Source organism: Ziziphus jujuba, chromosome 9 (genome assembly GCF_031755915.1).
Source record: "Ziziphus jujuba cultivar Dongzao chromosome 9, ASM3175591v1".
Classification (NCBI taxonomy): domain Eukaryota; kingdom Viridiplantae; phylum Streptophyta; class Magnoliopsida; order Rosales; family Rhamnaceae; genus Ziziphus; species Ziziphus jujuba.
The window spans coordinates 2,978,052-2,997,521 of record NC_083387.1 but is presented as its reverse complement, the minus strand read 5'-3'; the positions used below and the strand labels follow the sequence as shown (position 1 = coordinate 2,997,521).

General features: G+C 34.5%; 4 protein-coding genes across 4 annotated transcripts; 3 read left to right on the top strand and 1 right to left on the bottom strand.

The window, feature by feature from the left end:
* The first annotated feature begins 1,010 nt into the window (after window positions 1–1,010).
* On the top strand, window positions 1,011–2,966 carry LOC107426420 (uncharacterized). The gene is made up of 6 exons (XM_016036608.4): window positions 1,011–1,161; window positions 1,252–1,404; window positions 1,491–1,613; window positions 1,870–2,100; window positions 2,191–2,355; window positions 2,466–2,966. Exons 1-6 carry the CDS (start codon window positions 1,117–1,119, stop codon window positions 2,793–2,795), a joined length of 1,047 nt encoding a protein of 348 aa, XP_015892094.3. The 5' UTR covers window positions 1,011–1,116; the 3' UTR covers window positions 2,796–2,966.
* A 115-nt stretch (window positions 2,967–3,081) lies between these two features.
* LOC107426425 (uncharacterized) lies at window positions 3,082–5,369 on the bottom strand. Its single transcript, XM_016036614.4, has 5 exons — window positions 5,262–5,369; window positions 3,909–4,406; window positions 3,729–3,800; window positions 3,560–3,631; window positions 3,082–3,415 (listed from the first exon to the last, which is right to left on the bottom strand). Exons 1-5 carry the CDS (start codon window positions 5,301–5,303, stop codon window positions 3,218–3,220), a joined length of 882 nt encoding a protein of 293 aa, XP_015892100.4. The 5' UTR covers window positions 5,304–5,369; the 3' UTR covers window positions 3,082–3,217.
* Window positions 5,370–6,079: 710 nt separating this feature from the next.
* LOC107426437 (probable transmembrane GTPase FZO-like, chloroplastic) lies at window positions 6,080–11,964 on the top strand. Its single transcript, XM_016036627.4, has 11 exons — window positions 6,080–6,846; window positions 7,012–7,568; window positions 7,682–7,750; window positions 8,513–8,710; window positions 9,328–9,459; window positions 9,844–9,930; window positions 10,031–10,447; window positions 10,529–10,696; window positions 10,925–11,155; window positions 11,272–11,387; window positions 11,482–11,964. Exons 1-11 carry the CDS (start codon window positions 6,327–6,329, stop codon window positions 11,762–11,764), a joined length of 2,778 nt encoding a protein of 925 aa, XP_015892113.3. The 5' UTR covers window positions 6,080–6,326; the 3' UTR covers window positions 11,765–11,964.
* A 5,876-nt stretch (window positions 11,965–17,840) lies between these two features.
* Window positions 17,841–19,247, top strand: LOC107426421 (protein FANTASTIC FOUR 3). The gene has a single exon (XM_016036610.4). It carries the CDS (start codon window positions 18,075–18,077, stop codon window positions 19,047–19,049), a length of 975 nt encoding a protein of 324 aa, XP_015892096.3. The 5' UTR covers window positions 17,841–18,074; the 3' UTR covers window positions 19,050–19,247.
* Window positions 19,248–19,470: the final 223 nt, after the last annotated feature.

Here is a 19,470-nt window from a genome sequence, read left to right as displayed (position 1 = left end):
TTTTAATTTTTACTTTTTCTTTGTCATTGTTTTTTGTTTCCCTTATCTCCATTTTTTATTTCCCCTTATCTCCCATTATATTTATTTTTTTCTTTTTTATTGTTTATTTTTGTTTTTAACCGTCTTCTACAACAATGTCAAGAAGACCTAAACATATGACTTGACTATATTGATAACATATAAAAGTTTAACAGAAATGAATATTATATTATATTTTGATATATATTTTATATATAATTCATTAATATGTGAATGCATTAATATATATATATATATATTATAGCTATATATATATTATATATAAGGTTCCTTGTATGTAAAAAACAAAAATAAATTTCATTTTATGAAAAAAAGAAAAGAATGAAAATCTTTTTTAAAATAATTTAAAAATTATTTGGCCAAACATATTTTTTGTTTTTTAATTTTAAAAATTATTTTTAAGTATTAATGGCTAAATGCTCATTATTCTTATGAAATAACAGAAAATAATTTTCTATTATTTATTTTGAAAATAATATTTCAAAAATATAAAATAGAAAACATGGCAAAACATATCCTATACCCTACAATGTTGATTAGAAAACAGATAAAAAAAAAAGGAAAAAAGAAAAAAAAAAAAGAAAAACAGTGAAAGTAACAGTGCCACGGTGGTTGTTGTTGACAAGTGACTGGTAGCCTCCTGCTTACAAAACAAAACTGTTTTTTTTGTTTTTTTTTGGAGTCAGGTGCTTCAAAAATTGTTTGGTGCACTAGCAAATTTTTAGCTGTTTGGTGCATTAAAAATTTTTGAAGATGTTTAAATCCAAAATGAGCTTTTGACCGCTGAGGCATTAACCACTATTAACAAAAGCGATGATGATCCACATGGACAAGTGGAGCCGTCAGATGTAAATAACAAACCTGATCACCGATCCACAAACTACAAAGCAACGGGACTTTATTAATCGCAATCTGTAAATGAGTGGGCCCAGATCCGCTCTCCTCAGATAGAGTTTTGAAACGTTAGCTAGAGATCTACGCTTCTATTTAAATTCCCCATTTTCCCTTTAGCTCCTCTGAGAACTAGCCGTTACACTTCTACCTTTCTCACTCTCGCTCTCACTCCCTCTCTCTCTCATGGCTGCTTCAGTGGAGACGCCATCACCTTCCCATCTCAACGAGGTTGCTTCAACATCGATTTCTTCTTCGTCGTCCTTGTCTTTACCTCACAAATTTTTATCTAACAAATTTGTTTGATGGATGTGTTTACAGGAATCGACGACGAGCTTCTTCATGAATTCTCCTCTGTTCAGTCCATCCTCTGATAAGCGATTCTGGAGCGCCCTTCGCACCCGCATCGACACGCTTCTTGAGGACCGCAACTCCAAGATCCCAAATCTTAATCCCTCACCGTCCATCCAATCAGTGAGTTTATCTACATCAAAAATTGAATCTGATGGGGGGTTTGTGTTTGTTTTTCTGGGGTTCTGATTATTTTTTCTTTTCCATAGAATGCTGGGGAACCGAAACGAGCAAAGACATTGAAGGAGGATTCATTGCTTTTGATTAGAGGGTTTGACTCCATTGCCCACACTCTTTCTCAGCTATCTAACAATTTGGATAATGCTCTTCAGGTAAAAAAAAGAAAAAAAAAGAAAAAGGGTTTATTTTTATTAGGCTTTGCTGTTGATTTTATGGGCTAAAGAAACTTTGCCTTGAAAGTAAAATTTGTTCCTTTTTTGCATAAAACCCATGAATTTCTAACTTAATATTATGGTTTAATCGCCAGTTTGTTCAAAAGAAGCTAATTATTAATTGTACTGAACAACAAAAAAACCAAAAACCAGATAAGGTTTTAACTTATGAGATCTGTGTTTCCATTTTCTATAGGGAGCTACTGAACTAGCTAGACCGCCCACATTAACAGAAATGTTCCATAGCAGCCTGAAAAACTCAGAGAGCCAAGATGATGATTCAGGGAGACAACAGAATGCAGAAGGGCCCGACAAGGGATTGAAAAGAAAATTTGACAGCAGTCATTGCTCAGAGGAACAAGGAGAGGACTTCAAGATGGAAAATGAGCAAGATTCGAAACATGGAAAGCTGAAGAAAGCCAAAAATGTTGGTTTCTCCTTCTGAATAAAGCAAGATTTGAGTAGTTAAGCCTAAGTCTGGATTGATTGCTTACTTGTTTGCTTTTTTCTCCCACAGCTTGCAGTTACCATGGCAGCAAAAGCTGCTTCTCTATCAAGGGAACTGAAGTTGATAAAATCGGATTTATGTTTTATGCAAGAGCGAAGCGCTCTTCTAGAGGAGGAAAATAGACGGCTTAGAGATGGGTTTGTCAAAGGGATGAGACCCGAGGAAGACGATCTGGTAAGAGATTAGTTCTTTTCATTTCTTCCTAACACATATTCTCTGATATATGATTTGGTTTGCATATTATTATTCTTGTCACATCACATCTGGTTTGGCGTGTTGGCCAGGTGAGACTTCAATTGGAGGCATTGTTGGCTGAGAAATCCAGACTAGCAAACGAAAATGCAAATCTGATAAGGGAAAACCAATGCCTACACCAATTGGTGGAGTATCACCAACTCACCTCACAAGATTTCTGTGCTTCCTATGAACAAGTTATACAGGGAATGTGCTTAGACTTCTCGTCTCCGCCACCGCCCATACCGGAAGAGGCAACTGATAAGGATCATGAAGATGTCGATACCAAATGTCCTCAAACGCCTCCAAGTAATCTTTTTGGCTTCTCCATATCTCATAATGAGGGTCACCACAAAGAGCAGCATGACCAGCTGAGCTGAACTTTATTTGCAGCTTATGAGGGAAGAAATAAACAAAAGGGCCTTTCACTTATATTGTATTCTTATCAATAATATTTAATTAAATTTATGTTTATTTAAGATAAAAATGTTTATTTTATAGTTTAGTTGTTTATTTAAAATAAAAAAAATGCAATATTTGAAGTTAGACAAGTTATCACAGATTTCAATGAAAACTGAACTAATTAATCGGGGATAAAGAATCAAAATTGTACTATAATAAATGTGTATCCTGTAATTTCCCAAAAAAAAAAAAAAAAAAAAAAAAAAAGAAAAGTAAAAAGATCCCTAAAAGAACATAGAAAGTAATGGGAAAAATCAAAAAGGCTAGAAAGGAAACATATTCTAACATTCCAATCCCTAACATGTTTCATTTCTCAAAACTACTTCTAAACTGGTTAACATCATTTCCTTTCATTTGCTCTATTTCTCTTAGCAGTATTTCCAGGTCCTCCAACAACATCTTGAGAAAAAATAGCACTCCGTATTGCTTCACATGTCATGGTGATTGCAGTTTCAGTAGCTCTTGTCAAACTTGCCATAAGCATGGTGTCCTTTATCTTCTCCGCCAGTTCAGAAAACACAAGAGTTCCTTTCTCTTGCTGCACGCAAAAGAAGATGCATAAATATTAAACACTGGAAAACATATTTTAAGAGAACAACAACAGCAGAAGCTGAAATCTGCATAACAAAAATATTGATCCACATTAAATATAATATCTTAGAGGAAGTATCGTTAAACATACTGCTTCAAGTTTTGCAAGAGCAACTTCCAACTTCAAAGAAAGCTGACGATTTTCTTTCGTCAAAGCCTCAACCTGCATTCAGGAGAAAACAGGTTAGGAAAAAGAGAGTGATATAAATTTTAAGATTACAGAAGTTGAAAAGCAAGGCGCCAACATTAAATGAAATTACCTTCTTTTCTGAGTCTACATACAAGCTTTTGTAAGTCATATTCGAATTGGCACTTGAGAAGGACCTTTTTTTCTTCAACCAGTTTGATGTCCACACACATTAATGTAAAAGAGTCATTTAACAACAAAAATATTAGGAATAACAAAAGCTTATCAATATAAAGAAAGGTAGGGATAATACATGGAGCCTGCTTAATGTCTCTACAGCATTTCCTTGGGATTCCAACAGTTGGACAAGATGGTCAATTTTTTCTTCCATGTCTTTCTTGCTCGAGGTTTGCTCTGGCTGTTCTTCCTCCGTATTAGCATGTTGCTCATCTTCTTTATCATTTTCACTAAGAGTTCTTTCTTCATTCACCTCCATGTTAGCATCTTGCTCATCATTATCATTTTCATTAAGAGTTCTCTCTTCAATCACTGCAGGTTCACTTTCATTAAGATTTACATCTTCAATCACCACAGTTTCTATTTCCTCATTTCTAGCAGGCATAGCCATGTTTTGAATTCGGTCAGATCGTCTACGAAAAGCAGTTTGGTATTTTGCTCCTTTGTTTTGAGAAGATGCTTTTCCAGACTTCGCTTGTTTAGGACGCAAGTTCACTTTCTGCATAGCTTCAGGTTGTAGCTCCACTCTTTCTGGCTCAACAACCTTCGCTAAGGTAGCGTTTGTGTCTTGAGGCTTTCATTAGGAAAACATTATCACTAGTTAAGTAAAAGAATCAGGTTCAACATAATATTTTACTCGACGTTTCAGATATTAAAGCTACTGCCATTAGAGGTAACAGCATCAATAGGTATATGAACACAGCATATAAACTGCAAGTCTAAAAAATATTTAGAGACAGATACAAATACCACAACCACAAATGCAAATTTTTAAAGAAGCATAACTTTAAGGAATGCTAAATTTGCATGTCCAACTGAAAATTAAAGATCCTATCCACAAACAAATAAACAAATAAACGTCTCAAAATTGAAGCCATCAAAAACCCATGTGAGGAGTCATGAAACATGATAATGTTGGCAATAAAAAATAGACTTTTAAGACTTCTATGCTTTGCCAGATATTTGTCAAGAAAACCCCATCAAATACTTGAACTGACAAAGGAAAAAAAAAAAAAAAAAAAAAAAAAGCGCGCGAAATGGAAAAGAAATCTGCACCAAAAAATAGAGAAAACGAAAAACACAGGTTTTACAGTTGCATTGATGAACAAATTGTAAAGCTCACTTCTTTTATACTTTCCAAAAATCTACTTTTTTTTATTTTTTATTTTTGGTTTTATTTGCTAATACCCAAATATCTATTTTTAGAATCTCTTCTCATCTTTCATCCCAGTGATAGCAATACAATATTATTAAGAACATAATCAAACAACAGTGTTATAAATTTCTTCAACAAAGATTAAGACCAAATGTAACACAATAAATAAACGAATATATGTGACCAAAAAAAATGGAACTGAAAAACAAATATGAAGAAAAAAAATAGGTAAAAACAGAACAATCAAAAATGGAAAAAATAACCAATATGAACCTTTTCCTCTTTGTTCGGAACAATTTTCTTGTTTCGACCCATTTTCTTTTCTCTCCCTTTCTGAATCACTAGAGTCACAAAAAGAAAACTTGCCAGTAGACTCGGAAAGCAAGGGTCAGGGGATGAAATTTATAGGGGCACTTACGTAAATCTATCTTTCCAAAACCTAAATTTTTTATTTTTATTTTTTATTGTTGGCTCTCGAAGCTTAAAATAAATAAATAAAGCACGTCCAATTAGTGGAGCGTTTAAAAAAATTACTCGAATCTGGACCCTTCAAAAATTGCATTTCTTTTGATTTATGGTATCTTGACCCTCCGTTTGTTTGAATTTGAACAAATATAAATTTTTGTTATCGAAATTTATTTTAGGCCAGATTTTGGGCAGGGCTTAGGTGACGACTATTATAGTGGACGAGGCCCAATTGAGTCCATATATAATGTGGGCCGATCCATTTCAAATCGAGACGGCATTTCTGACTTGTAATTCCCTCCAGAGTCCAGGTAAAAAGTATTGTTTTGAGAGAGAAAAAAAAAAAGAAAAATTCATTTTGCCACTAAATCTCTCCTAAATGACTGAAAGATTTTCTAATTGATGATTTTATTTATTTATTACGATTATAAATATTCTTTTTTCTTTTTTCCTTTCTTGGTGAACATATCTGAGTAGGTAGACGCAAAAGATTTAAAAAAGAAAAAGGGAAAAAAAAAGAAAAAAAGAAAATGAAAAAGGGAAGCGAAAACAAAAAATGAAAAAAAAAAAAATTTCAGAGGAGGAAAAATGCAAAAATAGGAATAGGATGGATAGATGACAGTGACCAGTGGGGGAAAGTGGTGGGATTCTAGTTGATTTCATTGGCGTAAGGATAAGAAGATAATAGTCTATAGTCCACCAGACTCATAGAGACGGAGTGGTTGCCGATAAGGCTCTTCGTCGTCTCTCACACTGTCGCGCTTAATTCTAAAATACACAAGAAAAAAAAAAAAAAAAAAACAGAAAGAAAAGAAAACCATTTCTTTATCTTTCTTTATTTCTCTATATCAGAGAAAGTCGGGGGTTCTTCGCATGGTCTATCCCATGGTGCTCCTCCTGCCTCTGCAGACCTCCAAGTTACACCCTCTGTTATGCATCCCAATCCCAATCCACACCCGCCTACCTCGCTTCAAGACCCAACCTCGCCGGACCCACTTTCCCATTTCATCAATTCCTCAGAACCCATATCAGGCAACCAGCCAAAACCGTCGAGACCCACAAAAACAACGGCAACGGCAACAACAGCCGCCGAGGACTCTCTACCCTGGCGGCTACAAGCGGCCGGAGATCGAAGTCCCCAGTTTCGTGCTGCAACTGGAACCAAACGACGTCTTGGCGGATGGTGATGGTACATTGGAATTGATTGACAAGGCAGTATCCAAGTGGGTTAGGATCGTGGTGCTCAATGGTGCCGAAGCCAGTGGTGGGAAGCTCTACGAAGCAGCTTGTAAGTTGAAGTCGTTGGTTAGGGACCGAGCTTATTTATTGGTCTCCGAACGAGTCGATATTGCCGCCGCAGCTAATGCTAGTGGGGTGGTGCTTTCTGATCAAGGTTGGTTATTTTCCTTATTCAAATTCTCTTCGGTCAATTTTAGCAAGTGGGTATTGGTCCTTTGTTAATCTGTTTCACTTCATCGTCTTCGTTTAGCTTCTTTTAAGGTCCGTATGACTAGGCAAGTTAAATGCTTTTTTATTTTTTTTTCCTTCTGTCTTTAAGGTCTTCCTGCCATTGTTGCAAGAAACACAATGATGGACTCTAAGTCTGATTCAGTATTCCTTCCATTGGTGGCGAGGAATGTGCAAACATTGGATGCTGCTTTGAATGCTTCAAATTCTGAAGGTGCTGATTTTCTCATATATAGTATTGGGGAAGAGAACCAGGTTGATGTTGTGCCCAAGTCGGTTTTTCGAAATGTGAAGATACCAATTTTTGCCATGTTTACTTCGGGTGGAGAGGATTTGTTACTCAAAGAGGCATCAGTATTACTGAAATCTGGTGCTAGTGGATTAGTTTCCACTTTGAAAGGTTTTGAGATGTTTAGTGATGATGCTTTGAGCGAATTGTTTGATAATGTATACACGCCAAATTTAAGGACTCAGGATGAGCTTGATAATTTGAATAATCTTGAATTCTTGGATGTGGATAACAATGTACGTGAGGGAAGAGCAGTCGCGGGATTTATCAAGTTAGAGGATAGAGAAAAGCAGTTCATTGACAGGGAGAAATCGATATTGCTTGAAGCAATAAAAGTTATTCAGAGAGCTGCTCCACTGGTGATCTTTTAATTGCATATTTGGTAGTTGAAGTTAATCTTCATACGGTTTTTCATCAACTTTGTAAGTTGTCTGGTTTATGGTAAATCCTGGAATATTGTTTTGATTGACAGATGGAGGAGGTTTCGCTTCTCACTGATGCAGTTTCTCAGATTGATGAGCCATTTTTACTGGCTATAGTGGTAATTGTGTGCTGAACTTCAACAAATTCTGGTTCCAGGGATATACATTGGTATTAGCTCTTAATTTCATATGAATCGTTTTTTTTACTTAAAAGAATTTTAGAAGCAAGATGGTCCTTGATATTCTCTATGCAAGGTTGACTAAAGAGTAACATGGTTTATAAATATGCACTTCAACGTCATGAATGTTTATGTGCTAATATTTCACTTGTCTGGCTTGTTAATGAAGCCACTATAAGGATTCACCATGCGAAACAGGGTCCTTTTGAGAATTGTAATTACTGTGTTCAGTGACCAACGACAAACTTTATCATACCTTTCTGCCTAGGAACAGTATTTTAGGTCAAATCTTTAGTCATCTGCATCATTTCTTCTATTCACTCAAAAAATCATCAGTCCTTTATAAGCATGCAACTTGTCCTCATTGAGTCTCCATTATGCCATTTCCATAGAGTGCTTTTGGAGGCGAAATAATTTGTTGATATCATAATTTTCTGATCTTAAAATCCAGTTATCTTTAGTGTTGATCATTTGCAATATTTCGTTTTGAAGGCACTGAGATTCAGAACAGTCTTTTTATTCTGAAGCTTCAATTCTGTTGTGCTTTGGTCCTTTATATTTATCTAATAAACTTCATCCTTACGAATTAAAAGGCAGCTTTTTTCATGATGAGGAAAATCAGCTGCTTTTTTGGACACATCTTTCAGAGTGTTGCAAGAGATTTTGAGTTCGCCTAAGAATTGTTTATTTTTCTTTAACCAGGGTGAATTTAACTCTGGTAAATCGACTGTAATCAATGCACTACTTGGAAGAAGATATCTCAAAGACGGGGTTGTTCCTACGACTAATGAGATCACTTTCTTACGCTACTCTAAATTGAATTCTGGTGAAGAACAACGCTGTGAAAGACATCCAGATGGTCAATACATATGCTACCTTCCTGCTCCTATTCTTAAGGATGTGAGTCAGTTTTATTTATTCTTTATCATATAACCCTGTTTATGTGTCTAAGATGGTTAGGTTCTCTTGTATATGCATGTATGTAGACACTTCTTGGTGCACAACTATAAAGTGACAATTAACATCCCTTCCAATGCATATGCTTTGTTTACTGCACTTCTTTATTGGTTTCAAATAAAAGTCAAGGATTTGAATGTATCTTTTGTGCTTCCATCACTTAAAGTTTGGGCCTTTTGGATAGTGGCTATCAACAGTCATAGGACATGACAATGCAAATTGAATGTTTTGGTGTTTTTCTTTTACCAAGTAGCAGTCATCTTAGTGAGTTTCTCATGTAATCTCTTTTGGATGTTGCAACACCAGATGGTAAGCAAGTTAATAATCTTTACTAGTAATAACTGAATAAGTTTTCTGATCTTAAACCCATTGAACATTGGTAAAGAAACTGGAGTGCAGAAGAATATAACACAATACAGAATAGACTGAAAAGTTATTGGATATAAATCTTTAGGAATGCATTTTGCATTTCTTCCAATGTATAACTTCTTAGATTTAGATCTTAATGTTATTTTATTGTAAGACCTGCATTGATGATACACTAATACCTATGGAAACAGATGAATATTGTTGATACACCTGGAACAAATGTGATTCTCCAGAGGCAGCAGCGTCTTACTGAGGAATTTGTACCTCGTGCAGATTTGCTTCTTTTTGTTATATCCGCAGATCGACCTTTAACTGAAAGTGAGGTATGATTTATTGGTTTGCCAATAAGATTTTGCTTAATGTTTCTTTGATAGTGAAAATTCTTCAATAAAATTGCCTCGAGCTCTGGCTTACATCTCTTTTTCCATCATACATCTTCTTCCTCTTTTAACAAGGAAGTTGTTTGTGTGTATGCGAATATAGATAGTAATGCTAAAAACTGCAGAAGTTGCTTTCTCTGTAATCTTTGCATGGATATTCTAATTGTCTAAGTCTTTCGTTGAATGTATAAGACCTGAAAATGAAAAGACTCCTATTTCATTGTTATGAATTGCATGCTTATTATACTAATGGCAGCACTTAGGAGGATAATTAAATCTACTAGCAACTTGGCTGTTTTGATTTCACTACTGGTTTAATCTTTTCAGGTGTCTTTTCTTCGTTATACACAGCAGTGGAAAAAGAAAGTTGTTTTTATCTTAAACAAATCTGACCTCTATCAGAATGCTAGTGAGGTTTGTTGATGCATACCATACATGTTGAATGTTAGACTTATTGTTGCATTTTTACTTTTCAATTTTCTATAAGTCTAATCATTTTCATGTTTTCTTTCAGCTTGAGGAGGCTATATTATTCATCAAGGAGAACACGCAAAAGATGCTGAATACTGAACATGTAATTTTGTATCCTGTTTCTGCAAGATCTGCTCTTGAAGCAAAACTTTCTTCTTCGCCAGACTATGGAAACGATTCTCATTGGAAAATCCGTAGCTTTTATGAATTTGAATCATTCTTGTATAGCTTTTTAGACGGGTCAACGAGTACAGGAATGGAAAGGATGAAGCTTAAACTTGGAACACCTATTGGAATTGCAGAAAGATTACTTTCTTCTTGTGAAACTCTTGTTAGACAAGATTTGCGATATGCCAAACAAGACTTGGCCTCTATAAATGATATCGTAGATAGCGTAAAAGATTATGCATTGAAAATGGAAAGTGAGAGCATATCATGGAGAAGAAAAGCTTTATCATTGGTATGTATATGGAATTTGACAAGAAGCATGTTTGCTGGTTTTTTCCTTTAAATTTTCACAAATTGAGCATATGCACTGCAGATTGATGCTGCAAAATCACGCGTTATGGATCTCATAGAAGCTACTCTGCAATTGTCAAATCTTGATGTTGTTACTTCATACGTTTTCAAAGGGCAAAAATCTGCCACCATGCCAGCCACCTCAAGGGTTCAAAATGACATAATTGGTCCTGGTCTATTAGATGCACAAGTAAGTCAGCAACTTTGAGATTCTACCCTTAATAATAAAAATAATAAATTTTACCTTTTTATTATGAGTTTGGTATTAAAACGGTGCAAGCTACTCTTTAATACGAGGATCTTTGTCATACCAACTTGAAGCTCAATTTTCTCTATTGACATGTTTCCGAATAATGTTCTCCATATTTGGATTTTTCACTTCTCATTTATAAATTTGAAATCTTCTTGGCATATCCAGAAACTACTTGGAGAATATACAACATGGTTAGAATCAAGCAATACTCATGAAGGAATGCTCTACAAGGAATCATTTGAAAGACGTTGGCCATTATTTGTCAATCAAAACAGACAGTTGCATATGGAGTCACTCAAGTCATTGAAAAAAGCAAATGAACTAAGCTTGGGAGTGATACGAGACTTCAAGGGCACTGCTGCGTCCAAATTATTTGATCAAGAAATACGGGAAGTGGTGGGCGTCCAAAAATCTTTTAGTATAATAAGTTGTGCTCTACTTTCTTTTGATAAGAACTTTCCCAGAATTGTAAAATAATTTATCATAATTAACAAAATGTTATCTTTAAATAGTTTCTGGGGACTTTTGGTGGACTTGGAGCTGCTGGTTTTTCTGCTTCACTTTTGACATCTGTGCTGCCAACTACACTAGAAGATCTTCTTGCCCTTGGTCTTTGTTCTGCTGGCGGGTAATGTGCCTTTTTCTATTCGACTTTCATTTCGTTTAGACAATTTTGTTTCTAATGACTTAATATGCAATCATTTCTTTTAATCATGTGATAGGCTATTAGCTATTTCAAACTTTCCAGCTCGTAGGCAAGCCATGATAGATAAGGTTAAACGGACTGCGGATGCATTGGCACGTGAACTTGAAGAAGCCATGCGGAAGGATCTCTTGGAAGCTGTTGAGAACATGGAAAACTTCGTAAAACTTGTTGCGGAGCCATACCAAGATGCAGCACAGCATAAACTAGAAAACCTATTGAGGATTCAGAATGAAATATCGAATATTGAGAAAGAGCTTCAAACACTGCAATTTGAGATTCAAAATCTTCATGTTTCATGACACCTGTTTAGGTTTATTAGCAGGGTGGCTGGTAGAATGGAAGAAACTGGGGAAGTGTAATAACTGTAACGCTGTTGTACATTTCTTTCTCCTTTTAAGATCAATATTTGTTTCGTTTCATACTAGTAGATAAACATTGTTATTGATTGGTTTAGTTCAACATTTAAGAGATATACTAATTATTATTATTATTTTTCCTATAGTCATGTCTAAATAAATAATTAATTTTAATATGTGAGTGATTAATTTTGACTTTTAGTATAGATGCATGTGATTATTTGACAATACATTAATATCTTTGATTATTATTTTATAAAAGGAACGGGAAAGATTTCATGAAGGTTGCCATAGTCAAAAAGGTGTTCAGGTAGTGCGCCTGGTTGACATATTTGTAGAATCGATGAATTTAGTTCCACAATCTTCTGTTTTTCGTAAAATGGCTATAAAGAAAGACGAAAATACGTGGGACCCAACTTTGAGATTTCAAGGAAACATGAAGATATCATGATAGGGACAAATCCGATCTAAAACTTTGATTGATGTTCTGAAACAACTAAAGCAAGTTGAACTCAGTAGGTCATTCATATTTAATCTAACAATTAGGAAGGATAATTATTGTAAATACCTAAAGGATATTATTGTAAAAGATTGAAAAAAAAAATCTAAAATAAGTTCTAAACCAAATTAAATGCTCAGGGATTTAGCGTGTGCAAGAGAGGCATATATACCTGTCTGCCTCTATAAAACTAAAATTTTTGTTGGTCCTAGAATCATAGAACCTTTTAAACATATTATGTATATCAATACCAACACAGACTGTTATGTCATATTCTACACCAAACAAAAGGAATTTCTTTTTCTCGTAGATATAATTTCCTCTTTTTCTTCTTTTTTTAATTTCTCTCATCTCAGATATTCATGCCCTATTTATAATATATATATATATTTTGGGGTAGGAGAAAGAGTAATAATTTTTTCAAAAACCAAGTATCTAGTAAATAATAACTTCATTTAAGTATCTATGTTAACTTGAAGTATATATTATTTTATTCACAAAAAAGCATACATTATTTTAAATGTAAATTGCGAAATGGACTGTTTTGCAACCCCAAAAAAAAAAAAGAAATCCTGTTAATATGAAAAATTGAAAGCGATGGAAAAAAAAAAAAGAAAAAAAAAAAGAGGTTTCTGTAAAAAATGGTACACTATGTTAATAATTGATAAAAAGTAATAGACTTGAATTGGAGCTAAAGATAACTTCAAGCTTGAGTTTTAAAAGCTTTTAAAAGCGAAGCATTCAAATTTAATAACCCCCACTGTATTCGCACGAAAATAATAATAACAATAATAAAATAATAATTGTTGAAGTGTCAACTTCCGGTGAAACGGAATTGCCTAACCTTTTTTTATTTTTCATTTTTTCGCTGAAAGGGATTGGCTTACCTAATGTATTGGAAGGTGATGGGAATAGCTGAGAGGCAAGAGAAAAATCATTCGTCTTGTGCATGGAATTCAAACAAGCCTAGTACACCTAGCTAGGAATCTTGAGGACCAACTAATAGGTTTCATAATTATTTCAAAGATGATTTGAGATTCGATTATTATTTGAGAAAACAACAATTTTATAAATAGTTGTCTTGAAGAGAGATATTATATCTTAATATATTCTAACTCTATTTTTTAATATTACAGAAAAATTAGAATTTAACATTTTTTTTTCATATTAATCCTATTATATTTTGATCTATATTCTATTATAAAATTTCTCCCTAGTCAAGTTCTACTATTAAAAGTCTATATAACACTCTTTGCAAAAAAACATCTGTATTTTATACATATTTGCAAAACTCGCTCTTTCGTCTTACTCCTCTCTTTCTTTCTAAACCCTCCTAACTTTTGTTTTGACAGCTTCAATTAAAACAAAATTTGGTGAGTTTCGATTGAAAACTTTGCTTTCATTAATTTTTTTTTTTTTTTCAACTCCCTTGTTTCCTTCGCTGTTCTGTTCATTACAATTAACACTCTCGAAGTGTTTGACAAGGATTCCAATCATGTCTGAAGACTCTTCTAGTCGAACCCCATGTCTTGAAACCAAGACTGGCTCTACCCAAACAGTGGGATCAAGTTGTAAGCTTTGTGTTTCTGAGTTAGACCCTGATCAGCGGAATGATCGACAAACTTGTTCCTTTACTTCCACCACAAGCAACAAGTATGCCAAGGTGACGAGCAATGAAGATGCTAATAAGGCTCGGTGGAAATCCGAGGGTAGCCAATATAATACATCTGAAACAGAGAAAGTTTATGTTCATGACCCAATTTTTAAGCGCTGTCCTACTGAGTTTAGAAAAGTAGGCATGAAAATCTGGACTGAAATTCCGTTCAGTGAGACGGGCAGTGAAAGCGTGCGGATGGCAGATTCATCAGGCTTCCATTATACCGAGCTTAGCAAAACGAGCTTGGACATGTGCACTGAAATTGTGGGCAGTGAAAGTGGCTATTGATTTTGGCTAAAGCAAGCACCTTTAAATTAAATACATTCCCAAGCTTTCTATGCTTGATATTTGTCCCTAGTGATTTTAATTTTTTGTACATAACCTTCGAATTTCTTAACATGCATGGAAATGGTAATTATTTATTATGAATGAAAATCTTCTATCTCTTTATTCTAAAAAGCACTTACTTATTTTTTTACTTTATTTATTTTGTCCTTTTTATTATCATTGTTATTGCTGCATATGAGGTGCAACCTATCATTCTTGGATGGAAAAAGAAGCAAAAAGGGCAAATATATATATATATATATATATAGAGGTAAGATCATAATCCATCCCTTATTGTAAGTCTCTTTCTTTTCATGTCATGCCTTCTTTTCTGAAAATATCTCTAGCGCTCTTGAGATAATTGCTCTCTCCTGATCCACATGTATGGATACCGCCTACTTGTGAAAGGAGGGAACAGTGCTCCGCCAACATTGAAAAATTGATTCTGTTTTCTATGCATATAATGATTGTGTTTCCCAAAACACCTTGGATAGGTATGACTCGTCAACTACCACGGCTGAAAAATCATGGGCTGGTCCCAAACACTGGTCTCTCTATTTAATGGGCTTACCGTTTTTTATATCTGCTTTTAAGAGAACACTTTCATTATGTCTCACCAAAACAATATGGGCCGACCAACTCTTGCTTATTATGTCTTTTATCAAAAATAAAAAATTCTTGCTTTTATTAGCACCAAACTGAAACTAGTAGCTAATTAAATGACTTTGAAGTCCTGCACTCCCAATATTAAGAAAAAAATATTATTTGTCATCTTTGGTATTATTAAAAGAATTTATTTTTTCAAATTAAAATTTTAGAATAAAAATCAATGTATAGTTAAATGTTACCAATTAACAATTTTTTAATAAATTTTTATATTAAAGATTCTCTTGTTGATATCCTCCTTGATGACAAAGATGACAAAGAGTAAAAACCATAATATCAAAAAGAAAAAAAAAATTCTAAAATTGACATTTTTAATTATTAATTTATTTTAAGTAAGTGAATGTATAAGACGATGGACAACGTGCGTGGTACGGTCAGGTGAAAGACCAGAGTAGAAAAGCCCAACAACTGGACCCAATAAGTGAGGAGGAAAAGGCCCAGAAGAGCAACATGGACTGACCTCATCGACGGTGTTCATCATCCATGTGCTCCACAATGAATGCTCCGGAACAGGTGGTTCCAAAAGCTCAACCTCTGGCACACATCTCGTTTTCACATATACCTTTTCTTTCTTGCAAGTTGTTTAATACACACGCAAACATGTACACCTTTAATGATAAATTCATTGATAACGCACCTTCAGATTTTTGGTCCACTGACCTGGGTGGAATCTTGCATTCCAAATATATCATAATTTCTGAAACACACACACACACACACACACACACATTTTCCTCCATCTATGACTACTTTCGCTGTAGTTAATTTCTCACTGTGAGATTTTTATGTGAGCATTGCAGTAACCCAATTAAAGGAATTTGTATAAATATTTGTGAAGGAGTATTATTTGTTTTAAGAGTTATACTAAATAGACAATATTTTATTTCTGAGGCTTCAAGTTCATGAAGACTCATAGAAAATGATATTAGACAAAGCAGAAAAATGGAAATTTCGAAATGCACTACTAAACATCTCGATCAATATGTACATGAAATACCAATGATGAAATTAACCTGAAAATAAATATCAGTAGTGAAATTAAAACAGCCCAAGTGTCAGAAAAATTGTACGTTCTCTGAATCTCTAAAGCTTTATCATTTAGTTGCAATAAATTGTTCTCGTGGGGGATTATTAATACAGAAAATTCGAACCATTTCAAATATGAATCAGCAATTTACATTAACTTCCTGCAAGTTCATTTTCTTATAGTCTTGAATCTTGAAAAGAAAAAAGATGAGGAAACAGTAAAGGAAGTGGCCCCGATTGCCAAAATTCGACAACCTAATTTTTGCACTTATAGCAGCAACATGTGCATGATAGATACCCAATTGGCAACTAAGCATGTTAGCTAAGACAATCAAAATAACCAGGCTACGTTTCTTCATTCTCAGCTTCATAATATCAATATATGAAATATCCCTTCCTATAAATATTTTATTAGGAAGATATCTTTCTTTCACTCTATTCTTAGTCCAAAGTTGGCCGCTAACCAAGAAACCAAGAAATGCAGGCGTGTTCATGCCCCCAGACAAAACTCGAATATTTTATAGACAAACAAACATGTCCGTACGGTTTTGGTCTTTACTTTTATCAACCTGGGGAAAAAGAATGGTTTGGCCAATATCAAATCCGGGGCTGAAAATGCAAGAGGAACAATTTGCTTCATTTTGGATCCTTATACAGTTATGGAATTTTAAGGAGTGATTATTAAGCTCAATAATTGTTTGAAAGAAAAGTAAGTAGACCTCTTGCCGTAGAAGATATTAAAGGCGGATTTATGAATTAATTTTTTTTTGCTTACAGATTTATGAATTAATTTATGTACCCACCAATAAGTACCTTTTATTTTGACTTTGGTCGGTTAAGTTTAAAATAATTTGTGCTGATTTCAGCTGTCGGACTCTCAAAGCAAACAAGACTATTGGCTCTTTTTAGTCCTCTTAACTTTCTATAACAAATTAGCGGTGGAAACTTGCAAACATCGCCTTCAAAGTATTAGTTAAGTAATGATCTAACTTTCCTCTCTCTCTCTCTCTCTCTCTCTCTATATATATATATATATATAATATGAATTTTAGTAACAAAATCATATTCTATATATTTCAACGGCTTTACCTTGTTTTAAAAACAATGTTAATTTTTATAACATAACCACCAAAATTTCATGTAATTTTTACCCCCTTCAACAACTAAGTCCTTTGTTTTATACTAAAAAGAGTGCTTTTAAGTGGGGTGGACGGTGGTGAATGGATGTTGTATTGGGTCTTGCTTTTGCTCGACTGCAAGGCCAATTATTCTCTAGGCAGACATCATCAACTTAGGTTTTGACCTTAACAAACAATTAAACAATTTATAGAGCATAAATGAGAGAATAAGCAAAGCAATCCCAGTCAATATACATAAAAGAGAACCTTTTTGGGTTCTTGTCCCCTTTTTTTTTATTTTTTTCTTTTAATTATTTAATTAGTTTTCTTTTGGCACCAAATGTAATTGGTTAATAAAGCTTGATGCTTGCTGTCGTGTTAGGCAGATCGTTTCTCTGCGCAATGACTAATTCAATTCCTACCATTTATTTTTTTAATTCAAGGAATAAATTTCCATTAATCCAAGCCAAAATTTATTCTAAAGAAGTGAATTTGTTGTCCCATGTGAAAATTTTTTTAGTAATTTGTTCAACAAAAGACCACATTTTGTTATGTTTTTCATTTTCATTTTCATTATATTTTCTTTGCTCAAAAAGGAGAAAAAATTGTTTTTAAGCAAAAATAGAAAAGGAGAAAAAATTGTGTGGCAGAGTAAAATTTATATAATTCAAGTGGGTACTAAAAGTTATTCTCTCCTAGCTAAGGTATAGAGGCTATAAAACCACCCTCTCCAATATTTCACTATAAATTCACACCCATTCCTTCTCTTCCATTCTCACTCCTCTCTATCTATTTCTAACCCTTCCTAACTTTTGCGTCGGAGCCATTCATCTTCAATTTTTCACCCGAATTAAAAATTTGGGTTTGGCTTTAAAACCTTGTTTTCATCCCCTGTTCTGTTCTGTTCTGTTCTGTACTCTGTTTTTATTTTTTTTCTCACATTCCCTTGTGGTCAGCAAAATGTCCTCAAGTGCCTGTCAAGGTTTCCAATCATGCCTTGACCCTCCAATCATCGAACCACGAGTGTTGAAACTGAGATTAACTCCATCCAAATCAAACCTTTCCCAATCGTCGGGATCGAATAGTAAGCCAACTGTTTCCGACTCTCAAACTCAGCTAGAATCCCAAAATGAACAAAACAAGGTGACAAGGAATAAAAAAGCAGATATGGGTGGCTGGAGTTTCTTCCAAGCTCTCAGCATAATATCCGAGAGCAAAAAGAACGATGCTGAAAAAGAGAAAGTCTATGTTCATCCTCTTATTAAGCGCTCTTCTTCCATGCTTAGCAAACGGAGCTTGGAAATGTGCACTGAAAGTCTAGGCAGTGAGACTGGGAGTGACGTTAGTGACACCAACTTCGATGAATTTTCTTCACTTTCGGTTGAAAGTGAGAAATTTCCCGCAAGGCAGTGTTCGAAACTGGGTGAAATTTTGGCAGCGAAGAGATTGAATCGCAGCCGTAGTTTTCCACCTCCTTTGACATCTATTAGCGGTTCGAGTGGTATTCAAGTTAGGCCCCGCAGAGAAGGTGGTCGTCTGGTTTTAGAAGCTGTAACTATCTCTTCTCGTAGAACATATTTCCATGCAGAGCGATCCGACGGCAGGCTCAAGCTCCGATTGTTGAATGATTCTCCTTCAAGTTATGACAATGACGCAGAACAAGAAGAAGAAGAAGAGGAAGTTGAAGAAATGGGAAAGTCTTTTCAAGCTGAGGAAAAGGTGGTTGAAGCAGATGGAGCTGAGAATGAAGATGAAGATGGAGATGAAGTTTATGATGAAGAAAATGGCGAAATGGGTGAGGAGATGGATGGGATTTGTGGGAATGTTGGGGGTGAATTGGGAATAAAGAAGCTTTCCAGGCCGAGCAGATGCAAAGAAGGTGGGCGTGGGAACAGAGGATTGATGAACTGGGAGACATTTTGGGTGGCTACTTGAAAAAGATTTTTCCTTTTTCTCTAGATTTAACAATTGTTAATTTTATCTTCATTTTGCTTTTCTTTCTTTCCTTTTTTTCTTTTTTTTTTTTATTAAATATTTTTAGTCCTTATAATTTGAACTTTCCGTACCTTGGAATTTTCATAACATGCTAATGGTAGTTATTATCGTTATTGGACGTTCTTCTCTCTCTTCAGACCCTGTCATTGTTTTTATGTTTTGGTGTTTAAATTCCCAAAACACCCGTTGACTTGCAAACTTGAAGCTACATGTCCAATTAATTACGAGGCATATATCCACAAATTACAATTTATTACTGCATCATATATCCAAACTATACACACAAGTTCTTTTAAATATCCACGTAATGACATGACTCATCAACTACCGCAACAAAGAAGCATTACTGGTCCCAAACACG